This window comes from Oncorhynchus mykiss, chromosome 24 (genome assembly GCF_057628025.1).
Source record: "Oncorhynchus mykiss isolate SJ-2025 chromosome 24, ASM5762802v1, whole genome shotgun sequence".
NCBI classification, from domain to species: domain Eukaryota; kingdom Metazoa; phylum Chordata; class Actinopteri; order Salmoniformes; family Salmonidae; genus Oncorhynchus; species Oncorhynchus mykiss.
Genome location: NC_143045.1, coordinates 20,530,759 through 20,543,529, shown reverse-complemented (window position 1 = coordinate 20,543,529; position 12,771 = coordinate 20,530,759). Strand labels below are relative to the sequence as shown.

General features: G+C 43.4%; 1 protein-coding gene across 2 annotated transcripts in view; it reads left to right on the top strand.

Moving 5' to 3' along the window:
- The window catches only part of LOC101268962 (zinc finger and BTB domain-containing protein 16-A), a 31,897-nt gene that overhangs the window by 8,183 nt on the left and 10,943 nt on the right, over nucleotides 1–12,771 (top strand). For both annotated transcript variants that reach the window (XR_016491372.1, XM_021582628.3), the window contains exons 4-5: nucleotides 1,524–1,610; nucleotides 8,750–8,920. Coding sequence is in view for 1 of the 2 variants with exons in the window: in XM_021582628.3 (XP_021438303.3) it covers nucleotides 1,524–1,610; nucleotides 8,750–8,920 (258 nt within the window). In the remaining variant the exon portion in view is untranslated. The remainder of the gene's footprint in view (nucleotides 1–1,523; nucleotides 1,611–8,749; nucleotides 8,921–12,771) is intronic.

Below are 12,771 nucleotides of genomic sequence, written 5' to 3'. Positions count from 1 at the left end.
ATTGCAGCCGCGTCTGGAGACAGTTTGATGGGTTATGGATGAGAGCACACTCCATGCCTTTGACAGCACAAGACAATGCACTATATTCTCTTCCTCCCTAATCACGCGCAATCTCCCAATATAACACACTGGACACACTGTCACAGAACATAACACACTGGACACACTGTCACAGAACACAACACACACACACACACAACATATAAATGTACTGTCCTTAAAATGCTTCTCTCAGCCAAGACAGCACTGCAGTACATCATCTACCTACATCTAGGAAAAGGCTACATAGTGTGCTGAAATGTTTTGTTTCCAAGATAAATGTCAAATATCTGAAATGAGGTGAAATCTGCGGATGAGGTGATTGTAGCTAGCTACAGCACTGGGACTAGTGCAGCTGTACAGGGAGGTGGGGAGAGTTGAAAGAGGACTACATTTAGGCTGTAGCGCTCCCAGTTTCCAAAGCTTGTGGGCGTTTTAATTAGTCATTTTAACTTCATTTAAAGCCAGCTGAGCAGAAAATAGATCAGTGAAAGAGCCCTGGGCCAGTATGGATCTGAAACCGATTTACATTTCACCACTAGCCAGCCCACATCCAAACAGCTGGGAGTGTGTGTGTGTGTGTGTGTGTGTGTGTGTGTGTGTGTGTGTGTGTGTGTGTGTGTGTGTGTGTGTGTGTGTGTGTGTGTGTGTGTGTGTGTGTGTGTGTGTGTGTGTGTGTGTGTGTGTGTGTGTGTGTGTGTGTGTGTACAGAATCACCACTTGTCAGAGCAACTGGCATCTCCTATAGCTGAGTGGTGTCAGTGCCCTTGTCTTCCCTGATCTCTTCATAGGAAAAGACAAGGGCATTCCAAAGGTGAGCAGGGTGCTGTGTTTTACTGAGGGAGATGGCTAGGGAGTGTTTTTGATAAAGGCATGTGCCGCAGGCTCAGATTGTCTGCTGTGCACAGAACACCCAGTCCTTCTGTGTCAACTCAGGCAGACAGGCTGTGCACTGTTCAGAGCCTGATAACAGGGTAAATACAACTCTTTAGCTCAGCTCCTCACTGTGAAATAGAGAGGCCATGGAACACTGTCTGGTGCCATTGTTTGGCCAGAGTTGTGTTTTTTCCAATGGGTTCTGGTCTTTTTTACTCTGTGTGACTCATAATGTAACTGTAAACAACCAAAGTGTATACAGAGGAGGATGGTTACTTAGTGACCTTTAAATAGAGCATTGCATTGGCTCAAGGTTTGAAATGGGTTTTAATCCAACAGCTTTCTCACCTTTTAAAAATTTGGTTTGATTCGGAAGTAAAAGTGGAGCTTTTATAGCCATCTGAGATTCAGATGCTCATTGGTTGCCATAACCATGAATCCCATCCATCAAATTCAGTTGCACCCTCTACAGCATGATCATAAGTATTTTGTACAAATTGCTGATTGTTTTCTCATACTGTATACATGAATGTTTACATCTCACAAAAGAATGTACACCATATGTTGAGTGTTTGATGATGACACATGACTGAGATGTCCCCCTGCAGCTGGAGCTGAGGCCCTGGTGTGTGATCAGTGTGGAGCTACATTCTCTGCTGAAGACGCTCTGGAGGCCCACAGACAGACACACACAGGTACTGTACGACAGACACACGGACACACGCACACAGGTACTGTCTGACAGACACAGACACACACAGACAAACATAGCTCACGGTTGAAAACGTACAGGTACCCAATGACTCACAAACACTCATTCACTACCCTTAAACAAGCAGGCTACAATTGACAAGACACCGTTTGAGGTCTGCATATGTAATGTATTCTGTCTGTCTTGCTGCTTATTCAAAAAAAGGTGTTTAATAAATATATGACTATGGGGATTAACATCCTTGTTATTGTGCTGGCAGGGTTAAACTGTCCCTGTCATGTTGCTCCATAATTTATCAGCGGCTAGCGAGGACAGGAAGGCCCTCTCAGATATCACCAACTAATATCTCCTGGTGTCCCGTGTGGGTGCATGCCTATTTACCACGGTGCTGGCAAGCCTGACACGCCAGGCAAGCCTAGGCCACACTGCAAGTACATGACAGTGTCATAGATATGCCATGCATCTAGGCTATGGGCGTGATGAGCCCAGAGGGTTGTTACTCTATGGCTCTGACTCACGTCAACAACTTGGATCAACACATTTTGTTTGGGAATGATCTCATGGTGATAGATTCTATTTATCCTCTCTAGCTCAGAAGATAATGGACATCAGTTCCTGGGAACTATTCTGAAACCCAATTGTTTTAATTAGCGAGACACTCCTCTAATCAGGTGACTGGGTATCTCCTACCGAAGTTACACAAATGAGGTTGAAAGAAAAACTGCCTATGTTTGTCTTCCTTCCAAATATTCAGACCCTCTCCCAGTGCCTGAATCCCAGTCATTACAGTATCTAAATTAAACTTTACCTTTAATCATCTTAGACAAATCCTACAGTCGATCCACAATGAGTGTCAGAATCCACACCTTTTCTGCTACTGTCAGAGAAAGCTGATAACCCGCTCTGAAGCATTGGCATGTAACTGTAACTCCAGGTGCCACACACAATATGAATAGTTAATGTCTGTGGGCATGGAGGGGTGTTAACGATGCCTAAAGTTTCTACCTCCTCTCCTTCAGGTTGTAAACATCCAGGGGTCAGTTATCGGCTTGGCAGCGTATCTAGTGCAGGGTACAGGATGGCATTACACACTCATTTTGTCATGATCTCAACTTGGTCTAGTGTGATAAATGACCCTCTTACTGCCACTTTGTATACTTCGTGCTCTGACCAGAATGGTATGATTTTTTTGGAGCTGTTTGGTGGTTTTAGGGAATTCAGCTACTGTACACATTCTCTTTTAGATTATGCATTCACTGTATGTTCTTATACTTTCAACACAAGCGAAAAAGTGTGACAGGTCTTCTGCACTCAAAAAGATATCACATAAAGCTTATTTCTTTAAAACAATATATATTCTTACTGCATCAGGATAGCATAAACAGACGTTTCTGCTTATTTGCCTTCTTCAGTGTGTAACTTAAACACTGAAGAAGGATTCACTGGTTTAACGCACCAATCAAACTTGAAGTGCGCTATGGTCCTCTTTTGATTATACTTTCAACACATCCTAGGTTTATAACCTTTGAGATCACTGGCTGAATGAATCTTGTTACCATGGCTTTGTATATCCCCATGTCCAAGCTGTATCACATCCGGCCGTGATTGGGAGTCCCATAGGGACAACCCAGCGTCATCTGGGTTAGGCCGGGGCAGGCCGTCATTGTAAATAAGAATTTGTTCTTAACTTGCCTAGTTATATAAAATAAAATAAAAAATACATGTGACAGTATGCCAGGAAGCCAAACAGACATTATCACAGGTCAGACCTTAGCAGCCATAGCCCTTTAGTTTACTGATCTATTCTCCTCAAGAAGGAAAACACCCCTACCTGACAAAGACCTGGTTGGCTCTCATATCAATCACGCTATAGGGACTGCACTGCAGAGCCTAGCTTATTTCCAGTCAGTGAGAGTGTGTTTTGGCAATGTGAATGTCAGAGGTGAGTGGCTGTGGGTTGGCATTAAGGGGCTGGTTTAGGGGGGAGTTCCTGAGGGCATTGGTTGGAAGGGTTGGTGGCATTGGATGCCAGGACTCCCAGGAAAACAACATCATGTGGTGCTGTTTACTCCATCTCCGCCACAGCCCTCTCTGTCACAGTTGCCGTCTGCTTTGCCTCTGACCTACTTGTGAGTGCCCAAAATAAAATAATGGAACTGTCTCAAACTCTCAAGCAACAATGACCTTATTTCATTAGACCATGTTAGCTAGGTTCTCTGTGGTATCATCTTGTTTGAACAGTTTTGGAAAATGTAAGCAAATCATAGAGCGTAGTAATGGACTGGACATGGTGCAGAACATAGTGGCTAACCATTCTGCCACCTTGCCTGCAGGAGAAGGCCCTAAGAGTGCTGTCTTTGTGTGTTCTTACAAACAGCTGCCCTTATCCTACACATAAACACTTCCTGTACTGAATGTCCACAGTACACATAACCCCTATTAAACAGAGAACACATCCTACTCCATCACACTTTCTTGTACATTCAATACTGCCTAAGTGCATAGCATAGCCACTTCTCAATGAAATAGACCTCATCTAATTGCGCAATAATTATTGTGCAAGCTGCATTCACAATAATAAATATGCAATCGGTTGAAATGTATACCACCATTCCACTTATAAATAGCTAATCATTGGTACAGATCTTCAAGTACTGAGTCATACTGTACTCTACTTACACCCCAGTCTATTTTGCTGGCCTCTAGCTACAAAGTACACACTGCCTAGTGCTAGTCCAGTCATTCAGGCCCTGTAGGCTTCTACTCTGTCTTCATGTACTTCATAGTGAATGCTATTGGCAAAATATGCTAATCATCCAGATTGGAGACAGCAGGTGACCTCAATGAAACGGGCCATGGAAGATGGAAGGGTGGTTAAACACGAGCAACGTATCTCTTGTTGCATTAATTATTGAGCTGGTTGTTCTTCACTAGATTAGCGGTCTGCTGATCAGTGGCTGGCCTACCTGGGATCATCTGAGGTTCTGTATGGTTACTGTCTGTCTCTAGACTTATCATAACATATAGTCTACAGGGACGCAGTCTGAACCCAGTGTGCAAAATTGGTTGAAAGACATATTTCCAATGTCTTTTCACAGTCTTTTCAATGTCTTTTCAACCAAAAATACGTATTTTCAAAATATTTTACTCGTAGGGAAGGCATTGGGTCATATACGGTCTGGTGCTCATTGCTCAATGTAATGTACATAGTGTATATGTGTAACTGGGTCACAGGGGCAGCTAGTGAGTGAACATGCTGAGGTGAGCCATATTAGGAGTTTTACTCATAGCGCCTTGATGTTGAGCCAATCAGTTATAACTCCTTTCAGCAAATCTGACTTAACCCAATAAGCTCTTTAAAGAGTGTGACATAGTACTTTCAACGATCTTAAGAAAATTAGTTTAAACTCTTTAGCTTCATAGATCAGTATTTCCCAGAGCCACTGTGTAGGTTGAGCAAAACAGCTCTTTAACTATTCATACCTTCTTTTGTAAACTGGTTTAAAGGAGCAGTCCATGGTTGCTTTGTAGTGTAGTTATGGTGAGACCTGCACAGAAACGTGCTGTTAACACAGACCAATGAGATTAGATGGAGATCTGTGGTGCACTAAACCTAAAGAGGGTTAACATTACAGAGATCTGTATAAACATTATGCAATCCCTTGTTCAATTTGCAGTGGGGTTACTGTGAGATTCACAGCGTGGGGAAACTTTTGTTAGTCTTTAGAAAAGGAACAGGCTTTTGCTTATTTGTGAATGGAGGGATTAGTTTGAACACTTCACCCCAAGGAGGGCCATGATCCAATCTGGTTGCCTAGAGACATGTTTTTGTCTGTTGAGCCACTTCCTCTGTGTTCCCTGCCTTAGTTGGACTATTGAGAGGCTGTTATGTAAATGCTCCCATGTCATGTTCTGATCTGATGTCTGATCTGATAAACGGTTGACGTTTAATTGAACTATCAGGCTGAACTTCCTGGCTAGAATATTTTTATGAAATGTCTTGTTTCTTGGCACCTCTTTTAATTGGAACATAGGAACTCTGGAATGATTTTAGTTCTGTATACACTGTCTGTCTAAAGTTTACTGAGAGAAACTATACTGAAGTTAAATAATCTTTCTCTGTGGAATGTCTGCAAGGCCCCTCCCCTGTGTGACTCAATAGATGCACAATGCTCAGTCAGCCATCCAGCCTTTGAGGAATACCATTGATTACATGGTATTTACCACATTGAGGACCTAGGGTCAAGAGGTCAGAAGACCAAATCCCATTCCCTTTGTCTGGTTAAGGGTGAGAAAGCAGGGGGCAGTGGGAGCAGTGGCATGCCTACTGGAGATTGTGTTTTCTCACAGAAAGGCTGCTCTGCACTTAGGAGCAAAGCCTACTGGAAAAAAGGTGCTGTGAAAGCAAGTGTTTAGGTGTGAAAGTTAACAGAGTGCAATGGTGCAGGTAGTCATCAAACTAATGAATGTCAGCATAGATACATACTGTATGTGCTGCACCTCTGACTCTGTCACTTTTATCTACTGCTTTTATTTGAGGGACTATTTGTATTAGTGCTTCTGTTATTTTCTTTCAATTAAGTTGAGTTGTTTCTGGTAACTACTCTATTACTCAAGGAGTTGTCACTGTGGAGGTGGGACTGAGATCATTGTTAAGCGAGAACTTTTGTTTTGACAGTTTCACATTATTTTCATGGCAGTGGGATGAGAGGGTATTGACTGAGCATCTGAGTGTCTAGAAGCAGGACATGACAAGTAGAACAAGAATGAATCCATACTGTTTAATGGTTTAGTGCTCAAAATAGGCAGAATGCAGACATATGGGAATGGTCATTAAATGGTCATTTCAAGAATGAATGAATGAGAAGAGCTGAGGAATGATCCTGAGTGAGAACATTTTCTGAGGAAAATCATACAGAACTAAAGTAACTCATGGTGCTGTATCATTTGAGGTCCTATCCAGCATGTTGGAGGCTAGAGGGAGTAGAAGAGTAGAGAGCACGCCCCCTGCTGACGCATGGAGATTGAACGGCTTGACACATTTCTCTTAGATGATTCACCATTTAGTACCACCGGTCTTTTTTACTTTTCAGGATACATGTTCATTTAGCCCAGATTGTTGGTGCATTCCAGCCAAGAGGTAGCTCTGCTTCTTTAGAAAAAAATCTGAAACTAAAGAAAGTAGATAGTCAGCTGGACAGTGAGACATAACAGAGAAGCTTTCCTGTCTAGTCAGGGTTGGGGGCGGTACAGGGAAGATCTTTTGTCCATCGGTAAAACATTGTGGTCTGTGGGTGAGAAAAGCCCTGATCATTAGGCTACTACACAAAGCCTGGAAGTGTAGGAGTTGCATGAAGAGCCTATGACTAATGGATCTGGCCATTGAGGGTCCGAACCACATTGTGTTTCTATTGTGAAGATAGATGGCCACTGGAATAAAGCTAGTTAACAGGTGCAGTGCATTCCAGTAGGCCCTCTTTCTGCTGCATTGTGTGGAGTGGAGAACATCTCTCATCTTCTCTCTTCTTTGTTATTGAGTAGAATTAATGCTAAATTCTCCTAGTGCCGTTTAGGGGATAACCACAGCAAGCTCATAGCCTACTTTAATTCCATCAAGTCCCATGATCAATATCTAATAACGAGAGAGAAAAGAAAAATAGCACAGATGCATGTAATCTTAGAAATATTCTGAATATTAGTGACACATTTTATCCTATAAATGAGACCTAATGTAAGCTAGGACTTTCACGTTGTGTATTCCCAGTCATTTGTGAAGAGGACCACGTGTAATGTGAGGCACTGACTGACTCACTCAGAGTAGGTTATGTAATGGTTCAATAAGTGAAATGTATCTGGGAGTAATCATGACTAAAATAAAATAAAGATTTTGGCATGTGGATTGCAGGAAAATGGTAAACAATAGAGAGGTACTATGATTTATTGCTGAAATTGTTGGAATTATTGACTATAAATATCCTTGTCTGTTAACTTGATTGAACTCCAAACACTGTCTGACAATCTCCTGTATTAGTGTGAGTGTGCTGTATCTCTTTCCTGTACTAATTCCAATTTAATTGCCAGTTGCCTCAAGGCACTTCAATAACAGTAACAAATGATTTGATTTAGTGGACCTCATCAGACTGCATTTTAAATGCAACTCAGCAACCCCACTTGAATTCCAATGAAACGCTGGCATAGCCTCCTGTTTACTAATGATCCACCGCTGGAGATGTCTGATTGAATCCCAGTCGTGAGCGATGGGACCTGCGTTGTAAATGATCCTCAACCCGAGCAGACAGAAATACCGACCTCATAACCTAACATTAACCACCTCTCTGCAAGACTCGTACATTATTATCAGTGGAATTGATTACCCAATGAACTGATCATTCAGTCCTACGTCACATTTGGATTTTCATGAAAGGGATAAGCAAAGGGGTCATTGAATAGTGTTAAGAACAAGTAAGAACCCTGTATAATGTTTGTGAGTGTATTTAATGGTGGTTCTTCACAGATCCTGTGTGAGTAAAACTAGCCTGTGTTTCCCTATCTGTATTCCACTCCACTCTCAGTGCAACAGGAGAGCAGCCCCAAAGTGATGCCAGGTCACACACAGGATTAAAAGGATTGTGTTTTTCCTGCAGTCCTGCCTTTAATGGCTTGATATCACTACTTAACATTCAGCACATAGCTCATAGTGGAGGCATCGTTCAGGGTGGAGCTTCTATCAGCCTCTCTGTAAACAGACACAGAGGACTTCAGAGGCTGCTTGAACACAGGCTTGATGGGGATTGAGGAGAATAATTCCGCTTTTAACATCCTATAAGGAGAAGGCATTGATTATGTGATTGACAGTTCCAACATCCTGTGTATTGTGTTAAAAAAAGATCTCGAAAAGACCATGACTTCCAAGTCAACGTCAATCAGAAAAGTGTATAAAGTCAAACTGAATGTATTTCACGCCTGTCAAGGGGGTTAGTTTAGGAAGAAACACTTTGCTCTTTGAAAGAAGTGTTCTCCTCAGAACACTCAGGCTCAGGCTCAGAGTTGAGTGATCCAGTTTCCCCACTGAGTGTATGTTTGGTCCTGAAATAACTGTCTGTGTCTCTGTGTGGTCTCCAGGGACAGACATGGCAGTGTTCTGTCTGCTGTGTGCCAAGCGGTTCCAGACCCAGAAGGCTCTGCAGCAGCACATGGAGGTCCATGCAGGGATGCACAGCTACGTCTGCAGCCACTGTGACCACACCTTCCCCAGCCACACCACCCTCAAACGCCACCTGCGCTCACACACAGGTAAGGACTGCATCTAAGTTCTATGTCATCTTCGTCATCATCACCACCACCACTGTTTTCATCATCATCATCATCACTGTCATATCCGTCAACATCATCGCCTACACTAACACACAATCCAAAGCTGCAATGAGATCAATTCCTATAAACCATAAACCTCAAGCCTTCAATCTTTAAATAACTTGAACTACTACTTCTCTCTTGGCAGTAGACTGAAGTAGCATGAGACCAGAGTTTTTTTTATTTCAGTCTACAGTCAGTTTCACTTAATTTATCATGTTTATGTTCACTTAAGGTTAATAAACTCCGCTATGATTCACTTTCCTGATGACAGCAATGCTTCGTTATGGCCAGTCTTATGTTTGAGGCTATTTTATCCAGTTTGTCTGTTTATGTTCTTAGACACAGCCTTCTAGGCCCCTGCCATTAATGCCTGTCAGTTCTACTGCAGTTCTCCCCAAATGACAGGGCAAACCAAAATAAATATCTACAGAACAGCAAATGTCTGTGTTTTTCTCAGAGAGAGACTACCAAAGATAATTATTCCAAAGCTAAACAGCAAATGCTCTGAAAAACAACAGAAACCTGGAAACACCATCCAACCTGGAATTGAGTGAGTAATGTTTAGTCTGAAGCTATATTTCATTTCCAAAAGCCAAGGAGATGATACATTACATTATTTTATGAGGACTCTGAATGCCAAGTTAAGGCTACCAAGCTTGATACAACTTCAATTAGCACTGACGTGTCAAGTGAGAGGTATCAAAGCCCTTTAGCCCAACAATGGCAGGAGAGTCGCGCAGTCTACTCCAACCAAATGGAGAGGCCATAGAAGCTGCCTCCCGCTGTTCAGAGGTAATTAAAATATAGTACCCTGTTTATGTAAAGAATGATAAGACACGAAAAGAGCACAAAATGAAGCTCCTTATGGAAAATCAAGAGACACTTTTTGCTGACTATTATAAAAATGGGAACATCAGCAACCTCATTTTCCACACAGACCATCCCCTGGCATGGCACAGGGCTATATTAGCACACTACCCCTCTGTTAAGAGGGTGGGGTGTTACCGAGGGGTGGAAACTCAGGATACTAGACAACGAGGACTCTGAGTCAGCTAATATACATCTCTATAAGTCTGGAACTGTATTGTACAGGGCAACCCCAAACAGTTTCAGCTGGACTTTCACCTAATCAAAGAATTAGCTCAGCAGGAGAAGCTCTCCCTTGAGAAGATACCCCCACCCCGAGCAGGTCAGACCAGACCTCTTCATTATATAACCCCACAGACAGGCAACCCCAAGCAGAAAGTCAACCTCCCAGCACAGAGTACTACTCCTTCATTGAAATGAAGGATAAATTCACCCAGCTGAAAAATGAGAAGAAAAAAAAATCCAGAAATCACAATCTGAATTCATTTGCAAATGATGGTAGAAAATAAGTATTTGGTCACCTACAAACAAGCAAGATTTCTGGCAGAAGATTTCTCACAGAACTGTAACTTCTTCTTTAAGAGGCTCCTCTGTTCTCCACTCGTTACCTGTATTAATGACACCTGTTTGAACTTGTTATCAGTATAAAAGACACCTGTCCACAACCTCAAACAGTCACACTCCAAACTCCACTATGGCCAAGACCAAAGAGCTGTCAAAGGACACCAGAAACAAAATTGTAGACCTGCACCAGGCTGGGAAGACTGAATCTGCAATAGGTAAGCAGCTTGGTTTGAAGAAAAAAACTGGTCAGACAGGTGAAGCTGGAACAGCAGGTGATTACACTCCAGTCAGCACAGACCCAAACAACAGTCCAGCACAACAACACCCCCTTAACCAGACCCGGAGAGCTGGAGGTGGAGGGAGACATATCTGCACTCTGGACTGTAGTGAGACAACTTCAACAGGAGAAAAAGCAGGAGAAGAACAGAGCACTAGAGGAGAGGATCAGACTGCTGGATGAGAGGGTGAGGGTGATGGCAGGTGACAGAGAACAACCCACTGGAGAGGTGGCCACCCCCACAGAGAAGCCAGCAGAACAGCCCACCTCAGATCCCGACAAAACTCTCGACACCACAGCTGAACATTCCACTTTCCCCAATGCACAAGTGGTTATATCCACCCTGCTACCACGAAAAGACTTCCACCATGCTACCATACAGCGGGTAAACGCAAGTATTTCCTGTGACTGTGCCTCAAAACCAAATGTTTACCTGGCCCACCACTCCACCCTGGACTTGAACAGCCTTTATGACCAGGTCCACCTATACAAAGCTGCAGTGCCCACCTTTGCCGGACACTAAAGGACAACGCTCTCAAACACAGCCCCAACACTTCACACAGGAGCAACAGATCAATAGACACAACGCCCAGACCAGGGAGACACTCTCCCAGACCTGCGGGACCCCCCTCCCCCGGATCTACTCATAGAAGACCCACACCTACATCCAGACCACAACACCATCAGCCACATCCACACCCCCACCCCAACCAATCAACAACCCCCCTAGTCAACCATGCCTACACCCCATTTAGGCCCCCTCAGATCAGACCTATGCACCTCCTGCCCACCCCATGCACTCCACACCCGCAAAGAGGGCCTCAACGTGGAAGTCACACATACAGTGGGGCAAAAAAGTATTTAGTCAGCCACCAATTGTGCAAGTTCTCCCACTTAAAAAGATGAGAGAGGCCTGTAATTTTAATCATAGGTACACTTCAACTATGACAGACAAAATGAGAGAAAACAATTCAGAAAATCACATTGTAGGATTTTTAATGAATTTATTTGCAAATTATGGTGGAAAATAAGTATTTGGTCACCTACAAACAAGCAAGATTTCTGGCTCTCACAGACCTGTAACTTCTTCTTTAAGAGGCTCCTCTGTCCTCCACTCGTTACCTGTGTTAATGGCACCTGTTTGAACTTGTTATCAGTATAAAAGACACCTGTCCACAACCTCAAACAGTCACACTCCAAACTCCACTATGGCCAAGACCAAAAAGCTGTCAAAGGACACCAGAAACAAAATTTTAGACCTGCTCAAATCCTGCAGTGCCAGACGTGTCCCCCTGCTTAAGCCAGTACATGTCCAGGCCCGTCTGAAGTTTGCTAGAGTGCATTTGGATGATCCAGAAGAAGATTGTGAGAATGTCATATGGTCAGATGAAACCAAAATATAACTTTTTGGTAAAAACTCAACTCGTTGTGTTTGGAGGACAAAGAATGCTGAGTTGCCTCCAAAGAATACCATACCTACTGTGAAGCATGGGGGTGCAAACATCATGCTTTGAGGCTGCCAGGCCACTCCAGGACCTTGAAATGCTTCTTACGAAGCCTCTCCTTCGTTGCCCGGGCGGTGTGTTTGGGATCATTGTCATGCTGAAAGACCCAGCCACGTTTCATCTTCAATGCCCTTGCTGATGGAAGGAGGTTTTCACTCAAAATCTCACGATACATGGCCCCATTCATTCTTTCCTTTACACGGATCAGTCGTCTTGGTCCCTTTGCAGAAAAACAACCTCAAAGCATGATGTTTCCACCCCCATGCTTCACAGTAGGTATGGTGTTCTTTGGATCCAACTCAGCATTCTTTGTCCTCCAAACACGACGAGTTGAGTTTTTACCAAAAAGTTATATTTTGGTTTCATCTGACCATATGACATTCTCCCAATCTCCTTCTGGATCATCCAAATGCTCTCTAGCAAACTTCAGACAGGCCTGGACATGTACTGGCTTAAGCAGGGGGAAACATCTGGCTGCAGTATTTGAGTCCCTGGCGGCGTAGTGTGTTACTAATGGTAGGCTTTGTTACTTTGGTCCCAGCTCTCTGCAGGTCATTCACTAGGTCCCCCCGTGT